Source organism: Actinia tenebrosa, unplaced genomic scaffold, assembly GCF_029948245.1.
Source record: "Actinia tenebrosa isolate PJP-AT-01 unplaced genomic scaffold, QUT_ActTen_1.0 PGA_scaffold17__23_contigs__length_9995812, whole genome shotgun sequence".
In the NCBI taxonomy this organism is placed as follows: Eukaryota; Metazoa; Cnidaria; class Anthozoa; order Actiniaria; family Actiniidae; genus Actinia; species Actinia tenebrosa.
In genome coordinates, this window is record NW_028292577.1 from 9,428,958 (window position 1) to 9,448,953 (window position 19,996).

The window sequence follows — 19,996 nt, forward strand, 5'->3', positions numbered from 1 at the left end:
GTAGTCGGCCACCTTAAAACCATCTGCATTGGGCCCCTAACAGTCTCATTGAAATCACATTGAGCAACACTATGAACTCTGGTCGGGATAGATATGATTATCTTTCAACAATATAGTTTCATATCAATCTAAAAATGCCCTCAGAGGCATTGGTATCTCATTTAAAAAGTATAAACGAAAACATACCCCACGTTGCTGACCACCGAGAACGTGGGCTCAAATTAGAATCTAAAGAAATCATCCGATTGTTGAAACCACTCCATAGCTAGCTTAGCAGAACCAACCCAGCTGGCAAAGCCTCCTTTTAGTTTCTTTTGCTTGGAAAAATTTATAGGAGACTCTGCCAGCAGGGTAAGCAGAACCTTGATTTTCAATCTCTCCTCTAATAGGGTTTGCTAGTTCTAATATAAGTCCTTGCGTGTAAAACAGGCGAGTAAACCATTAGTCATTTAGTCCCACTGATGAAAAGCCGTTGGCTGTCACGAAAACTGCTCGGTGAAATCTGCCAAAGCGATGCCCAATCGTATCCATGTCAAGTTGCGACTGGTCATTAACGTGGAAGAAATCTTGATATGCAGTCTTGTCTTCATGTTGATGCTTTTTTAATGTTTTTTCCCCTCTTCATCTTTATGCTCAATATTTTAATGAATTTCGATTACTCAAAATGCGTACAAATAATTGGATAATATGAAGCCCAAAAAGCATTTCAATCAAGATTTTTATAAATGATATTGCTGGGGATACTTTATTTTCATTTAATTACCCCCAGAGCGTTATGTCATTTTCCCTTCGATATTACTCTATTTGACCGGATTTTGGATCTAAGGGAAAAAAAACAAACTATAATCTTACTAATCTTTTTGCCTCCGTTTTTCTTGCTGGTTTTGGGCTATGAAACTTAGTATATCATTACTCTGACCACTTCAATCACAAGGCGTCAACCTGACAGACTCTATTTACAGCGCCGGATTGCACTCATTGATAGCCTGGATCGCTGTAACAATAACAGGGTTGTGAAAACGCTAGATTGCACTTAAGTCAAGTGCACAAAAAAATTTCCAGTGTGTTGCCCCAAAGGAGGTGCAAACAGGAATCATTGTTGACGTCACTATGATCGACAGGTGTCTATCTTAACAGGCAGCAGTTAAAGGAATTCCTTAGATCTAGTTTAATCAGTTCTCTTGCTACAGACTCTCAATGAACTCGTGCGTGGCTGTTAGAAAATGGTTGTGTGATTGACTCAAAACCAAAAAATATTCATCGTCAGAGGTTCATGTGCTGGAATGATTTAAGGTAATTTCAAAGAATGTAGCGTTATATGCGACTTAACTCACAACTTATTTTAAAGAATTCCAGATGTACATACAGCAGCAAGCTTCAGTTCGCTTGTAGTTCTCTCGAAGCTCGCTTGCTGACGAAAAATAACCAGAACTTGCAATCGATCTTGTCAGTTGTCCAACATAAAAATAGCCAGGAAGGATTTTAAAGTTTCTAGGACAGAACAATTTTAATTTTGGCGTATTTTATGTGCCAAATTTTTCTCGTGCTTATATGTTAGGTTGTAAGATAAACAGCTTACAATTCAGGCACGAACACCAGATCCATTATCTACAAGTAGCTGATAGATTTGTCAGATCTGTTTTCGGCACAAGACATATAGGACATGCCCCGTGCTGGTTTGTGCATTAACAGGAAGAACTCTTGCTTCTTTTGGACCGTTTGTAATGTATTGACTTCTTAAAAAAACACTAGTCAAGTTTCACTCGGTCGTTAACAACTCTTTTTGAGTCTTCGTTGTGCAAGGAGAAGTCCACTGATTTGCGCTTGGACTTTTTGTCTGGACTATTATGATATTTTCCGTACTTGTGCCAAGAACCAGTCACAGTATAGTAGCGTTAATCTTTTTTAATCTATACTTTGCGTCAAGATAGTTCTCAAGTTTACTTCAGGTTGAAGTTTGAATTGCTTGGTGATAATCCCTTTTCGTTTTAACGAGGAGTTTTTATCTTCACTCGAGTTGGTGCTAATTCTCCAATTTCACATTACTTTCTTTCCCTGTTTTTCACCTCCCTTTCAAACCATTTTTTCTCTTTTATTCCCGTCACTTTTTTCAAAATCCACAATCTTTAGAATCGAAATAATTAAGCTCCTTCAAACTTCACTTTTTCACTTGCCAAGCGAACTTTTCGTTACAATTTTTTTGGAGTATAATTTTTCGTCTTTGATGAGAGAAATTTTAGATCAGTGACTCCCGTCTGGGTATAAAATAATTGTTGTCGCTTTATGCTTCACCTCCTGTAGATCCTAGACGTTTTGCGTCCCCGTTCATGATAGATGGACCATTTTGCACCGATTACTTTCAGGAAATTATGTGACAAGATGAAATATGGATCAAAACGAAAACAACGGCGTAACAACTAGAGTTTTAAGTAAATAGAAATTGCTAAAGTGCCCCTGGTAGAAATATAAGAAGACAAGTTACAAAGAGAAACCAAATTCTAAGTTCTATGATTAAAGATGATAAAAATTCAGGCGAAATTAGAAAAAGAGAAATTTGAAAGAAGCGCAATCCAATATTTTCTCTGTCTGCGTAACATAACTATGAATATGGTAACACCGTGGATAAATAAATACATAGATAAATATACTTAACTTGCAGTTACTTCATAAATAAATCAAGCAGAGAGATAAGAATCTTCATAAATACCAAAAAAAAAAAGAAAAGAAAAAATGAAATGAAATCAGATATGGTCATGACATCATTTGAAATTTTAAACTAAAGATTTGTTATTGGAAAACTAAACCAAGTTGGATTAGTTTTTTAATAATGCGAAGATAAACTTTCAAAATATAATAAAGTAGGATTAGAAATATTTAAGATTTTCAAATCACAATTGTTAATTTGCAACTGAAATCTTCGGCCCAGAAGAAAGAGGTTGACATCCGTAGAACAGATTTGAAAATTGAAGTAAAATAGAGTAAGAGAATTGAATTGGTGCTTGTTGTCCCGGGACGCTAATGAGTGAGTACGAAGCGACTTCAGCTAACAAGATAATGTTTTTTATCTAAATTTAATTAGTTTTTTTTGAAACATTGTTTTGCTAGCTTTTGGAATTAAGCATTTAAGAGTATTCGTATTTTCTACCGCTTAACGGCTTTGATGGGCGGATTCATCAGTAACCGGCAAACGAAATTGTCTTATATTTGAATAACGCAATTCGAAGGAAATGAGAAGGAATGATTGAAAGCAAAACAAAATAGATGGAAATTGAAAATAGAGACGAGATGCAAAAAAAAAAAAAAAAAAAAAAAAAAAAAAATTGACTGGATTAAAATATAGTTCAGTTTAACTAATCGGGAAATAAATTTAAAAAAAGGAATCCATTACTTTAAAACAAATGGAAATACCTGAAGTTAACGCAAAAGTGGATAATACTCAATGAAATAAATGAAAAATAACGTAGAGCCGAGAGAAAAAGCAAATAATTTCATTTAGTTTTTATTCATTATTTTTAAAGTTAAAAATACTGAATGTACGACAAATTTAACATATTTTTTTTCTCCAGAAAATAAAGTTTAATCGGAAAATATAAAAAAGAAATTAAAACCGTCAAACGGGAAATTTATTTTGCTATTTTATATATTTTGAAAACAGCTTCGAAGCTTATATACATTGAATAAAGATTTACTCTCTTGCCAAATTAATCTTAAGTCGCTAAGTTATGATCTTTGAAGTCTTTATAAACAGTAGTTCGCTTCTGGCGGTTCCACAACTCGTTATGGAAACTGAAAACACAAAACGAGAGATTATCGCGGAGGAATTTGCTAGAAAAAAATAAGAATTTAAGTACAGCAAACATCAAACAAACTTTGTCAAATGATTCATAAAAATAAATTTGATGACCGAAAAGAAGAAAGGTTTTATGTACTTCGAATGTTCGAGAGGGAAGCTAAAAGCTTTTTAATTATTTTATTTTTTAAAGGAAAAAATTTATCAACTTTAGCTACCGTAAACCTCCGAAAATAAGCCACCCCCACCTTCACCCCCACCCCCACCCCCACCCCGAATTTAAGCCCCATCCCGAAAATAACCCCCTAATTTAAAACAAAAAAGAACCTCACGCCTCCCCTTTCCAAATACAATCCCATGGGGGTATTTTAGAGGATTGAACCGAAACCGAAGCTAAATTTTGTTTTTTTTTCATGTTGCTTTATTATTAGTACAAAAGAGAATCACTAGCGTTCATGGGTTGAATTTCCTTTGCGAATTTCTGTTCTCACTCTCGATTTGTTGTCCTTTTTGCTCATACAATTTGAGAGGCAAAACGCCACTTTTTTAACAAACATTTCCAACCCAAAATATAAGTACCCCTCCTGCTCCCTACCCCCCGACTATAAGCCTAGCTCCTAAAAATAAAGTAGCCCGTCGAAGAGGCTTGAAGTATTTACAAAATTCTGAAACTTAAGATTGTTGAAAAAGAAGTTCTTTGTGTTGAAATATCAGGTTAACGAAACTGGAATCTTGGCGGGGAAAAGAAGAGGAGACTCTGCCAGCAGGGAAAATTGTCGGTTGAACTATTCAAAAAATTTAGATAAATCATACTTCTGGGCTTAAAAAAATATCGACAGAAAATAAAAGATAAAAAAGCAATTAACATGAAATTGATGTTCAATTCAGCGCTTAAACTAAGCGGTAGTCAACTAGTCAAATACTAGTGATTTTTTTGTTTAGGCTAGTTAATACTAAGTTAATATATTTGCTAATGTAATAGCCATATTGACTACCTATATGAGTCTATTAGAGAGAAAAAATTAATCTTAGCCCTGCAATTAAATTTCGGCCGTTATTTATCTTGAAATTGAGTTGCTTTGGTTCAGTCGATGATTTCACCTTCAGAAAAAAAAATCAATGTGATGTCTGTCTGGCGTTTGTATCAGCCGAACTCGGTGGCAATTATTTTTGATTCTTAGGTTTCGAAAACTCATTTGCTTAGGTCCCTAGGCGAGCTAGAGAGAGTCGAGACAAAACAGGGAAATAGAGAGAAAGGGAGAGACGATAGACAAGAAAGACAAAGAAGGAACGGGAAAACGAACGGAAAAGTGTTATGGGACGACCGCTCTCGGTACGAGCTCCGGGTTCAGTTTATTCTAGTCTCTGTTCTCTGTGTGAGTTGAACTAATTACATGAGCTCTGTTTATAATAGTTCTATGACAGGTGTCAGTCTATAATCTATGTGATAATATCGTTGAATCATGATTGGCTAAAAGAATAAGTATCCTGAGTGTGATATCTTAATAAAGAGTAATACGAGTGGAAAATCTTGGAATTATACATAGCTTAAACTAAAGTTAATATATGAATATATTGTAAATGTATAGAAAAGGCTACAAGGAACATTTCTATCATAAGACTCAAAAGAATAGTGCTAAAATAACTGAGCAAAGTAAAAACTGTGTAGGGCATAACCAGAGGTACAAATGCTAATGGGAGGAGCTAAGAGGTTTACTTGTGAATTCAAAGCATACCAATATCTAAACTTGTGCGTGATGGTAGCCTTGCTGAAATCTTATATCGATATTTTTATATAGCTAATTGATCGCTCTTTATCTTGTTTTCATACGATAAGAAATAGTAGTTAGAAAACTGATGTCTAGCTTAGTCTGTAAAAACATTAATTTTCTCTCTCATAACAAAAGTTTGTATAAATACGAAGCTAAATATACTACGACAACGACAACCTATTTTCATTGGCTCCTCATAAATAAATTTACATTGTAGTTTATAACCAAGAAAATGAAATATAATGTAGTAATAATGCCGATATTGGCAGCCACAGACTGCTGTAATAACCTTATTGCCTTTTTCCTTTTTTCAAAGCATTCATGAACAAAAATACTATCTCCTGCAAAACAAAGAGTGTCTTGTATAGCGCATTTCATATTCTCTCAATGCGCTTTACATTTATGAGCAGTGGAGGACTTTACGGGCTGCATATTATTTAACTTGTGATGAACTTATTATGCGGAACCTGTGATGTTTTGAAAGTTACGTTCTCAAATTGGACTCGCCTAAAGCTCGTCCAATTTTGGAAACTTTCAAAACGTCACTCGTACCTATAAATTTCAAATTGTACTCGAGATCGTGCGATTTCCTTTCTATTGTATATCATAGAAACTTTTATTGTGGCTATTGAATTACCTAGACTTTGTCCTCTACACGAAGTAAGAACCCTTATGCTGTCAAATTTGTTTAACTCATTATAACTGAATTGCATTTGAAGTCCAGTAATTTGCCACTAACCTGCTCATCAGTGTGAGTCTAGCCCGAAAAACTAGCCCGAGCAAAAGATTAGGAGAAGAAAAATAAGTTTAAGAAAAATAAGAAGAATAAGGAATAAAACAAAGGAAAAAATAAGTAGAATGACAAAAATAAGATATTCCAGTACAGTTAGTTTCTCTTGATTTAAAAAAATTGCTACTGCTTATATTTGAAGGTTTACTAAACGTTTGTAACATGCAGTCGTCAGTGACGTGTGTTTATGCGTAGACGGTCTGTTTTAGTTTACGTCCCCCTCCCCTCCCCTCACCCTCACCCTCCCCCTCCCCCTTCGTTAACTCATAGGCGAAAACCTATTTAATCTGCCTACGTCAATCACTCCGTAGAAGAAAGCAAATCAAAGGGATTTCTGATAAAGGGATTTGTGAAAAGACTTGCGACACTGTGTAGTTTTTGATATGACAAATGGCTGTTTTTTGGTAAGAACTGTAAGTAGCTTTTGGTGACTATCATTTTCGATGTTTTTGTTGTTTTTATTCACTCCGAATCCTTTTCAATCATCTTCTTTTTCTTTTACTCTTTCTCTTGACCTCCTTCTCCTCCTTCATCTTGTCCTTGTCCTCGTACTTTTCTCGTTTTCCTTCTTCGCTTTCTCCTTGCTGCTTTTGTTATTGTTATTGCTTTTTCATTTCTTCTCCTCTCATCGTATTTTTGCTCTTCTTCAGTTATTTGTGTAGCTTCGTTCTAAAATCGTATTAAGATGCATTTAATTAACCTCTTCACTATAAAAACGCTGAGTAATGGATATTATATTTTGAGAATGACGACATGAGGTTGTCGAAAGGCCCAATACTTTTGTCTCTAATTTTCTTTCAAAATGTTTTTCAAAATCACTACTTCTTCAGTTACCTGCACTTATTAAATTTGTTGTGGATGTTGTTTCTATTTTTATTTTTTCTTCTTTCTCCCTTCCTTGGTTTGGTGCTTTGACTAGTTTTATTTCAATCATTGTTTTCCCTTTCCACAATCAGGTTCTCTTCCCACGAAACTTAAAACCTAATATCATCATCTAAATCTATCCTTACGGCCTCCTCAACGCCTTCAAACTTCTTTCTGTTTTTCACTTTTCCAAATATGATTTTACACCTTTTTTAAATAGGACTTCCATTTTACTATTTTCTTTTTTTTATTATTAATTTCTTTTTCCTTTTTCAATGATAGGCACAAATTTTCATTTTCAAGTCTAAACACGGTTTCCCTACACCATTTCGAAGTTACTAATAGCTCTTTAATGATATCTAGAAGCGGCAAGATCAAACAACTGGCTCTTAGTGAAAGTTCGTAAACAGGAACCCTATTCCACCTGGCTATTGACGTGGTTTATGCCTTTCACGAAAACTATTCCTGAACGCTAAGTTTTTATACACTTGCAATTAAAGCTATCCATTGATTTAGAGCCAAAATATCCCTAGCTCATAGCTCATAAATGACACTCTTCTTTAACTTGTGATCTATCGTCTATCGCTGCATGATATATGTGATATATGTCAAACACTTGACGTTGGACTACAGGATCTGTAGAACGCCTCGAGAAGGCGGTACACATCGAGTAGGCGGCTTTGACAAGAGGCAAATCAAGCTTTTTATGAGCTTTTAATAAGTCGGTCTCATTTATCGAGCTCTCGTTCTTGTTCTGCCTACGAATTAAGAACCGCGTTGTCGTGACAACATGTAAATATAAAGAATGTCTTGACGTAAACACTCTTTTTTTGCGTCGTACAGTGTTGCTTTGTATTAAATGTTTATTTGTAAATGTTCAAGGCAGACAGGTTTATTTCATTATGTTTCTTTTGTTATTTTTCTTCTTTTTTCGGTTCTATGGATTTTTTGCATTTGGTGAAAAAAGGAGTAGGGTGAAAGATAGGGTGAAAGATAGGGAGAAATAAAGAGAAAAGGGGAGAAAGAAAGAGAAAAGGGGAGAAAAGGGGAAAAAGAAAGAGAAAAGGGGAGAAGAGGAGAGAAAGAAAGAGAAAAGGGCTGAAAGAAAGAGAAGAGGGCAGAAAGAAAGAGAAAAGGGCAGAAAGAAAGAGAAAAGGGGATATAAAGAGCAGTGTTGTGCCATTTCGAGAGTGTCTCAACAGAAAGTAACATGAAAAGAAACAAAATGAAAGAATGAAGTGGCCAGTTAACAATGGAGTTGAGGTCACTTCATGATCACTATCCGTTACCACGCATAACCAAAATCAGAAGCAGAATAATTGTACAATTGAACTCTCCACCGTCCCCTCCCCTGACTGATCATTTGTGACAAGCCACTTATGCTATTTGTAAACGGTAAAGTTGAGTCATGACTCGGGTATCACGTACATGGTGCTGATTCGAGTCACATGGTTAGTTTTATTATTTTAACAAGAAAACAAACCATGGACAGTTTGGAGGAGTGACACAGAACGGCTGCAAAGGTGACAGTTGCCTGCCTGCCTAGGTAGACCTAGAAGTAGGATACCGTCATGTTAACTGCGATGAACTCGTACTGACCCCAGACTTGGCAACTCTAGCACTTATGGCCAATGTTAATAAATCTCACATATTACTAGTCGTATCATAATCCTTTTACAAGACTTATCCCCTTCACGAAACGTTACTTCGATGATCTACTCAAGTACTTATCTCAGGTTTGAAGCATTTTCTAAATCTTATTAACTTAGCTGGAAATCCTTTAAAAATGTTTAGGCTAACGTGCTATTACAGAGTAGGGTTTTCTTCGTTTTTCCGGTAAGCTAAAAGAAAAAGAAAGAAGGGAAACGAAATAGTGTTGCGGATATTCTGCACGTCTGAGTTCTAGTTGCGGACGTTCTGTACGTCTGAGTGCCAAATAAATCATACTTAAGTTCTTAGAGGATTCTCACAAAAACAAAATATGTTTCTGACCATATCATGTGTCGATTTCATTCTCATTTTAATGAAATTTTAATCAACCTTCAAAAAAAAAAACCTTAAGATTTATCGATACCCTGAAACAGCCTCTGGGGAGTCTCAAAGTCAAGGCTTTGCTATCTCACAGATGGAATTGGAATTTACTAAATCCGGAGGAAAATCCCTGGAACCAAGGTATAAACTTAAGGCCCTGTTACACGTTGAAAATTTTAGCTGAAACTTGCTTGCAACGGGGTTTTGAGACAAGTTTCACGGGGATGTTACACGGCGCAATTTCGTCTTGAATCTTGCTCCCGACACAAGTGTCGGTTGCACGAGTAGAAAGCGGTTCTACTTTTCGTAAAAATTTCTCGCGACGAAAGTTTCAGAAAGTTTCAAATTGCGCCGTGTAACACCTCACCTAAAGTTTCAACGTGTAACAGGGCCTTTAACATGAATGTACTCATATGTGATGCCAAGTCCGAAGATAGCCGTCGAACCCGAGACTCCAGAAGTGAGAGACGAGCGTAGTCTAATTTGCATGAAGGGCTTGCAGTGAGGTTTATTTCATTCGTGTCATCGTTTTCCATTTCCATTGATCCCGTGTCATACCGTGTCTTCCCTTATCAGTCCGGTATTTGCCTCGCGTTATCTTGAATATCCCGATGTATCCCGGCCCGTATTGATGTTACAATCAACGCTGTCCATATATATTTTAATATCCGGTCTGGAAAACATCTTTAGTCGTTGCAAAGTGTTGATATTTACGTAAGAAGCACTTATCACATTGAATAACGCGACAAGACCAGACCTTTTTATTACGACAACCACTACCAGAACAAATAGACTCTGACTAATGGACTACCAACACCACTTTCAAATACATTATTGAACATTATTCATTTTGGGTTCTGTCTGCTAGAAGACAAGTGGACGTGGAGGATGGCGACGTTTGAAATATATATACCATATGAACACCTCTATATAATGCTGTTCCTAGATATTGTTTGTTAGGGGGCGGGTTTTTTTTCTTTTCTTTTCTTTTCTTTTCTTTTCTTTTCTTTTCTTTTCTTTTCTTTTTCTTTTCTTTTCTTTTCTTTTCTTCTTTTCTTTTCTTTCTTTCTTTTCTTTTCTTTTCTTTTCTTTTCTTTTCTTTTTTTTTTCTTTTCCTTTTTTTTTCTTTTCTTTTTTTTCTTTTTCTTTTTCTTTTTTTTTTTTTTTGTTTTTTGTCGTTTTTTGTTTTTTGTTTTTTCTTTGTTGTTTTTTTCTTTCTTGTTTATTCATTCGTTTTGTTATACTCCAGCCTCTCTTATTTGATCTCTTATTATTCAGTGATACATTTTGTAGTCTCTTTTCTTTAACCCACTAGCTATTGAAAACCTAAGAGTTGGCTATAAGCAAAATAAAATAAAATAAATAAAATTATTGTTTTATCAAAATCTTGAATATAGGTTCTTAACTGAATGTAGTGGGGGAGAAATTTTATATCGATTTATTTATTTCATTTTATAATATTATATCCTTTTTTCAGAGAAAGAGAGAGTTAAATTAATTCTTGGTGCATTTATGAAAGACTTAATATTTTGTTGTTGCTAAGCAGCTGGATAACGTGTCAAGTGCACCCTCCTCCCCACCCCACACCCGGAAAGGATCTAACCTGGTATTGCTTGGTAGTGATTACCTAATGACCAGATCGAGAGGGTGGTCATTGCATGTGCGCATGTGCGCAGGAGGTGTCAAATCTTCCATTAAGATACCAAACCCGAACAGCTTTACCAACACTCCAATCAGCCCCTTTCTTGGCCTCCACTTGATTGACATTGCCATGCCAACGAGCTTGATGACAAGAACTAACGATGAAGGCTGAAGTCAATATCGATAGTCAGGCATTAAGCTGAGGCAGACGAACATCTGTTGTTCATTTAGACCGTCCTGGCTTTTCCTGGGCTAGTTTTTCACGCGTTACTTGCGCCTCTACGAGAAAACATTTGCTGCTCAAAAAAAATACTGAAAAGTTAACGTTTCTACCAAACTTTGGAAGCCATCTTGTAGCTGCAAAACTTATAGGGTTCAGTTCGTTGTGTTTCATTCAACACTCGAATCCTATTTCTGCAATTAATTTTTAATCAAGGGATTTGATATATACCCAGCACCAGGTAAAATGTTTTCTTGCCAGAAAGTATTTAGTATATTCATTCAATATCGTAAGGATTTCAAACTGAATAGAAATGTCAGCCCCTTTAGCACCTTAAGTATTAATTTCTCTCACAAGAGTTTTTATTTATTTCAGAGTTTAAAGGAAATCTTCTATCGCTAATGATCACTGCTTGTCAGGTAAGCCACTTAAGATATAAATAATATATATAGACATATATATGTGTGTTTTTGTTTGTCGGCCGTGTAAATATATTGATGTTGTCCTCTAGATCTTCTCATCTCTGTAAGACCGCGTTGATCAGTCGATACGCAGAATATTCATCACAAGAATAATTGTTTGAAAGCGATCTTGTCTTCATTAAGAACCTAATAAAAACTTTAGATTAAATCCACGCGCACACACAAAATAAACGAATAAAAGAGAGAAAAAAAACTCGAAAAAATAAGGCCTGCAGAAAATAAGTAACCAGCTTATGTTTTAATCTTGGGTAGACATCAAAGAATCAATCGTTTGATATTCATCAAGCTCCTTTAAATTCTTGACCTTGTGCTATTTAGCCTCTATTTATTTTTAAAAGCTAGCAAGAAATCTCTCTTGATCTCTCTTCATACGATTACCGAGACAGTATCTTGATCTCTCTATAAAAATTGCCATTTGAGATTCGTTTTATTTTTATTTTTTGACAACAATTCGGCTTGTATCGATTCTTTTTGCAAGCGTTTTTTTGTCAACCACGTCTGAAGTGGTAACTCTTTCAGTTGACTAAGATTGATGGTTTAGTAAAAGGAATTTGAAATAGGGGAATATGGAAATGGTTTGATGACTCCAAGCTAGTTTTAAGAACTAGGTCTCTATCTCTCTCTTCCTCTCTTCCTTCTCTCTTCCTTCTCTCTTCCTTCTCTTTTCCTTCCTTTTTCCCCCTATTTCACTCTCTCATTTACTCTCCGTTTCTCTAGATGACAGAGATAAATAATCTTCACAGAGTAAGTCATCATCACTGATAGCTCATTTACAGAGGGGTATATATAATAATGTGGTAATAATTATAATAATCTGTCCTCTTTCTATTTTTCCACATGTATTTCGTTTCTTGCATTTTTCCTCGTTTTCATATTCTATTTTATTTTTCGTTTTGAATATCACAAGAAAAAAATAATTTTAAAAAATTAAATAAAGATGGCGACAAAAACCGGATATTTAAAACGAGAAGAAATTTAAGAAAAAGCATTTTTTCCTAAAGAGGTCGAGAATTTGAAACTCAATAAGAACTCCGTTAATCAATATAAAAAGCTCGTCATCTTTGTTTACAAAACACATCAGCAGGACTTTAATTATCGATGCAGAAATTTTCTCTTCATTTTGCACTATTATTTGATTTTCTTACCAAATGATCTTGCTCGTTTTCACATTAGTTTTCACACTGACTAGGAAATTATAATATTCCACCAAGCCAGGCTATTGCGTCACGTTAATTTACATCATCACCCGGTTAGCGGCTCAGTTGGTTGAGCATCAATTTGATTTACGTGCAGGAGGTATAGTGGGTTCATTTCCTGGCCGCCTGGATCAACACTCAGTATTTGTAAAAATATCTGCAAAGGATTAGACCCTAAATGACCATGTATAATAGCGATCGCGAGAGCCAGTGTAAGTTTATCCGCTATATTTCAAAATTTCGATCTCTGAGTTAGCCGTGCCCTGTCTTTGATCAGCCCGGAGGTTGTTTCAGAGTTTGATCTGTAAGATAGTTGTGCCCTGACTTTGATCAGTCCAAAAGTTATGAAATGTGTTTTTGTCACTCGGTAAAGATCTATGTGTTAAGTGTATGCTACATCGAGTGTATAAGCAAATTAAAAAATCTGCCTCAGTCCAAAAGTTGTTTCAGGGTTCGATCTGTGAGTTAGCCGTACCCTGACTTTGATTAGTCCAAAAGTTGTTTCAGGGTTCGATCTATGATTTGGCCATGCCCTGACTTAGATCAGCCCAGAGGTTGTTTCAGAGATGAATAAAATAGGGTCAAATTGCAACCGCTAAGAAATATACGTAAGTAAATAAGCAAAACACAATTTATCGTTTATGAACATGTCTTTCAAAAGTCATTTACTGCACAATCAAAGCCTGCAATTTCCGTCTATAGTTGAACGCTTTTTTTAGCAAGGCGTACCCGTTTAATATCACCTGTCATTGGTCCCTTCCAAGCGCGTCAAAAATTTACAAACATTCGGCACATTTTTAATATTAATATTAAAATAATATTACTCATCCAAAGATGTTGAAACAAATTCTTTGTCATTCAACCAAGGATCTCGTTTCGTTTTTTGCCTCTTTTTTTTGTTTTTTGTTTTTTTTGTTTGCCTTTTTTTCTCAGTTACTGTTGCTGATACTTTTAAGTAGGTTTACATTTGTTCTTTTATTTACCTTTGAAGCTAAAGGCCGTTGAGTCTCTTTAAAGTTATTCATACTGCTGATACGTGGCACACTTGATTATCTTCCTTCATTAACAAGCTCTAATCTTAACTATATTTGATACTTAACGACCCAAATACCTGACCTACGGCGCTCCATGCAATTATAAACCGCTATCTACCGATCTTTCTTTATGAATTTCCATATTCCTTTTTCGGTTTATCGTCCTCTTTCCTTATTATTACTTTAACTTCTATTTCAAGAACTTTCACTTGATTTCTCTTTTCTTGCACGACGAAAAATAAATCAGAATTTTACCTTTGTGGGTCAGTGACGATTCCTGTCGCAGTTGATAACAATCAAGGTAATACAAATAGGTACGAATCTATCCGCTAAGACAGTATCAAAAAACGAGATATTCAAGTTCTAGACCAATGTTCATATCTTTGAAGACCAGGCGGACAACAAAATTATCATAAAATCCGAAGGAGACAAGGAAAAGTGTTAATTCTTCATTTGTATCCTTCATTCTTTTCTCCTATCTCTTCTTCCTTCTTTTTTTTTTTTTTTTTTTTTTTTTCTAATATTTTTTACTCATATTTTTATGCTTTTATAGTTTAGCACTGATCCAGCATGGAATCCTCCCCCCCTTTTTTATTTAAGTTTATTTTTCAGAAATTAATGTATACATCGTTAATTATCATTGATTCCTAACTATATCTCTCAGTTTACTAATTAACCTTCAGCCCAATCAATATGCTTTGAAAACGAAGCCAAAACATGGGAATCCAAATGACTTATGATGCCCCCACTTGCGATCTAGTTTGCTTCACAAAAATAACAATTACTTCACTGCTAAACACGATGGTAAAAGCATCGCTTAAAAAGCCTACGAATTTTTAATATTTGGATATTTTTCGTACGTACTAACTAAAGGAAAGAAATACAGGCTATTGAAATTGAATTACAGATAACACGTACAATACTAAAGAAATACAGGTATTTTAATGATTGAGGTATTGGTATTGAAATTTCATAACAGATAGAATTACGCTTCATTCTTTAGAGGATTTAACTTTTTTGGCCTATATCCTATGCAAATAGGAGGAAAATAATTCCTTTTGGTAATGTAATTTTGTGCGTTATATTCTCATTTTTGCTACGGGGATTTAATTTTCATTTAAAGCATTTTCTGAACTTCTTGATTCACTCAGCGAGTGAAGATTGCATGAAGTAGTTCGAGATCTCCGTCGATTGATTGTTCACTCAAAGATATCATTCAAGCGCTTAGTGTTAACGGGTAAGGATCCAATTTTTTTCAAGAAGCACTTCTTTTTTTCTTCTAGCTTTCATAAAACAATATAACGCTATTTTTCCACGCTCTTTTTTCTTCTAATCTGTTTTCTTATTAAACTTATAACTCTTTTTCTTCCGGATTTTATAACTAATTTTAAAATTTACCCTAAAAGAAAGTGTTTTAATGCATGTAGAATTTTCAATTTCGCTTTTCCAGGAAGGACTTAAGAGACCCTTGAAATCTGCTTTTCATATTTAAAGTAAATAATCAATAAGCGAATATATCTCTTTGCTAAATAATCTTCTTTCTTTCCTTTTTTTAAATATTTTTTTGCAAAGATTTTTAAAGATTTTTTTGTAGAGAAAATTCTAGATAAAGTTAGAGACTAAACGATAGACGAACGACTCTAAAAACTGCCAAAAAGACCCCGAGCAATTTGCATATTCGTAGATGATAACACATTGGGAATAAAAGCCTTGATGTAAGTGGTTTGGAGGCAGTTTGACTATTACTTTGAGTAATGAAGTTGTAAGCAAAACAGAGTAGGCACATCATTCTATTTTATATGGTTTGTTAGGTATTTGTATTTGAAGTCCGGCGCGCCCGTGGCTAACGGTTCGAACTCAAACTTAGATCAGATGTGAACTCATTTGACCGATTTTCACAGTCAAGCTTAATTACATTTTTGAAGAGGAACGAATAAGGTGAGAAAGGTTTTAAAATCGCAATAATTTGTACTTTACATAAGGTTACATAGGCTTTAAAAATGATCATTTTAAAATGTATTGAAGTAGTTTACAACTCGTTCGCCTGCGACGGTTTTTGTAAGGGGGTTTTTCACAACATTAATTTACGAACTAAATAGAAAAACAAGGAAACAAAATCCTAAATTGCAAGAACATAGGCCATTAGTTTTTGAATTATTTTTCTAATTCTTGCTTTTAACGTTTTTAAGGTGTTTTCAAAACCTGCTTTTTTCTGACCTTTTTTTTTTGTTTTTTTTTTTTTTTTTTTTGTTTTTTTGTTTTTTGTATTGTTTCAAAAGAGCACTCATTTTATCCTCGTTTTTTTTTTTTCTTTCTTGCCGACTTTCGTTTTAAGTTGTACTGGTTTGTAATAAACGAGAAAAACAAGGTGAAAAATAAATTGAACAAAGATTCATTAATTATAAAAGGTGTATAATAACAAAATTAGAACGAATAATATTTTTCACATCACAACAATCACAACCACAGCCAAAAGCATCATTTCAAACAAACATTTCAAGAATAATTTTATATCAGATTTGCAGTGCGCATCTCGAATGGTGACTGTTTCGTTTATTTTAATATTCCTTTTTAGGTTTAAATAGCTTTTGCATCCTCCGCTGCGGCTCGAAATATTTGGAATCTGGGAGTTGCTTGATTCGCGATGAGATAAACCACAAGCCGTGTACCATATGTCACCCTGCCTCTCGTTTTTTTTTTTTTTTCCGGAAAAAATAAAATAAAACCTAGTAGGTTCTTTACTATATTCAATGACTGAAGAAGTCTTTTTCATTTTATATGGCGATACACCCTGAAATTAGTGCCCTTGGATCTTATTGTTATTGGCTTCAAATTTGGTTCAAGGTAGTTAGAGTTGGGGTAAAAAAATTGAGAGAAATAAACCGTTGTCAGTCGACAAGGTACGGTTCCTGTTTTGGAGGGGGTGGGGATGTCTTAACACTTTGTTAACCCCTCCCCCCTTCCCTCCTACGCACTTGAAAACGTCATGTCCCCCCCCTCTCCCCTCCCCTACCCCCACTCAATTGTGCGCAGATAACTTCGTTCATGATCCTTCTGAAAATTCTGGGTCAGCTCTAGCTTTTCCTCTTCAACAAAGGTTTAAAATTTTAATGTCCTCTTAACTCGGTCCCGCGCCGCCCCCACCTGCAGACCACTATCATTAAAAGCTAACTTCCCTCAGAGGAAAGAGATTACTACTTAAGATCGATCTTTCACTTCGATTAACCTTTGTGCTTTTTTTCCGGTTTTTAGGTGTATAAAGTGACCGGATTCTAAGACATACATCTCCAAGGTGCACTAACTGTTCCATTAACGAGATAGACCAGGTCATTTACTTCATATCATGGATATTACGAACATATCCGGGCTTTTACCGAATCGTACGAACGGGTCCGACGTTAGCCCGACGCCGCTCGTGCGTGGAGAACTCGAGCCGTACGGCGTGCAGATCTTCCGATTATGTCTAAGTGCAGTTATCTGTTCTGTCGGTCTGGTGGGGAATCTCTTGGTTGTGATTATTACCTCATGCAACCGCAAAGCCAGCACGGCTGTTAACTATTATATCTTAAATCTTGCTATCGCTGATCTCGGAATCTTGGCTATTTGTTATCCGTTCATTCTTGTCAAGAATGAAGACCCCATCCACTGGCCTCTGGGCTACTTTACATGTAAAATCATCTACCCACTCTCTGATATATTTTTCGGCGTTTCGATTGGCTCGATCGTTGCTATAGCAATCGACAGGTACAAGGCCATTGTGCGTAGTATCCACGCGCAAAAGACCCTTCAAGCGGCAAAGTGGGTCATCATCTTCATCTGGATGTTCGCATTTATTGATATTACTTTACCTCTGTTTTTCGTCATGGAGTACCTGGTTGATGTCCATGGAAAGGGCACCATCGACTGTACACCTAACTGGCCGATGATAAATATCACCCTCCCTTTATACATATTCTCCTTGTCATTTTTCTGGTATTTTCTCCCCATGGCGATCATCTTGTGGACTTATGTTCAAATTGCGCAGAAAATACGAGCCAGTAAGAACTTACACAAAGACATGAGGAATCTGGTGGGGAAAAAGTACAACAAGGAGAGCAAAAAGGCCAGAAAACATGACGATCAGAACACCAAAGCCCTCAAGATTCTCATTCCTGTGGTTGTGACGTTCGCCTCCACTATGCTACCCTTCCACGTGTTTCGAATCGTCTCTGTCTTCGTACCAGTGGGACGCTTCGAGTACATCTGGGCCATCTACAACATCTGCACGGCTCTTCTCCTCGCCAACAGCTCGGTCAACCCCATCATTTACTCCTTGGTCTCGGAGGACTTTCGGCGGCGTTTCAAACACGTGCTGTGTCTCCAATGGAGCCGTCTCCATGACAACGTCTCCGTGCGACGAGCGGGAACTTTTACGACACGGATGACATCACAGAGAAGTTTCAATACTGGCCTATAAACTGGCATTCGTGAGTATTCGTTATAGGCTTACAAATGCATTTTTTCTAACCACTCCCAAGAACTGTAAACATTAAACACCATCTCTTTGACAACGCCCTACTTTGATTGAGGAGCATGAAACGTTGAAGACAATAATGACGTCATCATTCATTCATAAGAAGTAAACATTTTGACAAAGGCTTTGTTTGCCATCCAATTATTGTGTATTGAAAATCGTTTTTATAACGCCACACCACAATAATTGCAACCAGTTCTGACGTCATTTAAAAAATAGTCGTACTACTCTGACAAAATTGTTACTGGTCATGCAGAACTCGCTGTCCTCAGTTCGTTTCTATGGCAACCTAACGTCACATACCTTAAGCCACTTTGACGTCACGAGTCGAAAAAGCTAAGCTAGACAGGTCCACACTAGGAGATATTTGTATCTGAGGGCATCAAAAGTTGTCCAAAAATACTCAAGGAATGATCAAATGTAGAACGTTGGTTGGTTGGTACACTGACTGCAGATGGAGAGGTCTACAGTTCAAGCTAGAGAAACCTTAAACACTCGTTTCGACTTCTTTCACTCTCTACTCCCTCCAATAAAAAAAAAGCCGAGACTTGAGATTTCAAAATCTACGGTGCCGACATCAACCGAAAGTTGAAATCATATCTCTTTGGGGTTTTGAACATTGGAGATTTCATTCGAAACATTGTCAGTAAAGTCAACTCATCCACAAGAAAGATAGACTTTTAAAACAAGAAATCCCGAAGTAAAGCTATTTGCGTCGCCGTCGTAGAATTTGCAAATTTTTATCTCTCTAATAGTAATGTTAGAGAGACAGGGAGAGAGGGATAATGGGAGGGGAAACGAAGTTCAATCTAGGTTAACGAACTGGGAGAGGGTTAATTCAAAAGCATATATATTCCTTCTAAAATAGTTAGCGGGGAAAAGGATTTTTTATGCTTTAACTGTTCGGGTAAACTTTTAAAAATTGTATAGCATTCTTAAATATTTTTCTGTGTCGACGGAAAACGTTCGATCTCTTGATGCTCTAAAGATTTTTTAGTGAATGACAGAGTGGAACAATAGCTAGATAGAATGATGGGTGTTATCGTACTCGTATTTTATTATGAAAGAACAAGAAATTGATTTTTTTTCTGGAATTTAGGATAGAATAGGAGAAAGATTTTGAGCAGAGCGGAGAGGAAGAGCTCAGAGGAAAGCAGGGCAGAGGGAAAGATAGCAGAGGAGGAGAGGAGAGGAGAGGAAAGAGAGGAGAGGAGAGGAGAGGAGAGGAGAGGAGAGGAGAAAACAGGAAAGAGATGAGAGGAGGAGAGGAGAGGAAAGGAGAGGGAAAGGATATAATACGAAGAAGAGGACAGGAAAGGAGAAGAGAGCAGAGGAAAGGATAAGCACAGGAGAGAAAAACAAAGCAGAGGGAAGAAGAGGAACCTACAAATATAGTAAACAAATTGATTGTATTTTTTGTGTATTTATTTGAAATATTATTTCAGTCATCGTTGTGCACATTAAAACTGTCATGCAAACATATACCACACAACTTAGGTATATGAACCTAAAAACACATCCTATTGATGTGATGCAACACGCAATTTAACTACTTTTTAAACTTATAAAGTTAATGGCGATGCAGCATTCTGGTAAACGAATAAAAGGACAATCGTCTCGTACATTTTGAGACCCTATGATTGTTGGTGGAAGGATTGGGGGG

At 35.9% G+C, this 19,996-nt stretch overlaps 1 protein-coding gene and 1 long non-coding RNA gene across 4 annotated transcripts; both read left to right on the plus strand.

Annotated features, from left to right (window-relative positions):
- Positions 1-814: 814 nt before the first annotated feature.
- On the plus strand, positions 815-19,957 carry LOC116296283 (somatostatin receptor type 5-like). 2 transcript variants are annotated; one of them, XM_089031800.1, is made up of 3 exons: positions 815-1,293; positions 11,484-11,527; positions 17,073-19,957. In XM_089031800.1, the coding sequence occupies exon 3, from the start codon at positions 17,164-17,166 to the stop codon at positions 18,274-18,276; it is 1,113 nt and encodes a 370-aa protein (XP_088887926.1). In that variant the 5' UTR covers positions 815-1,293; positions 11,484-11,527; positions 17,073-17,163; the 3' UTR covers positions 18,277-19,957. The 2 variants fall into 2 exon arrangements, with proteins under 2 accessions (XP_088887926.1, XP_031560155.1); XM_031704295.2 differs by lacking the exon at positions 815-1,293 and adding an exon at positions 10,785-11,349.
- LOC148910450 (uncharacterized) lies at positions 6,675-8,036 on the plus strand. 2 transcript variants are annotated; one of them, XR_016120089.1, is made up of 2 exons: positions 6,675-6,765; positions 7,499-8,036. It is a non-coding gene; the product is annotated as an uncharacterized LOC148910450 (long non-coding RNA). The 2 variants fall into 2 exon arrangements; XR_016120088.1 differs by having other exon boundaries at positions 6,675-6,756.
- Positions 19,958-19,996: the final 39 nt, after the last annotated feature.

Coding starts and splice junctions, on each gene's coding strand:
- LOC116296283 (XM_089031800.1), top strand. CDS start 17,164: ATGGATATTACGAACATATCCGGGCTTTTACCGAATCGTACGAACGGG.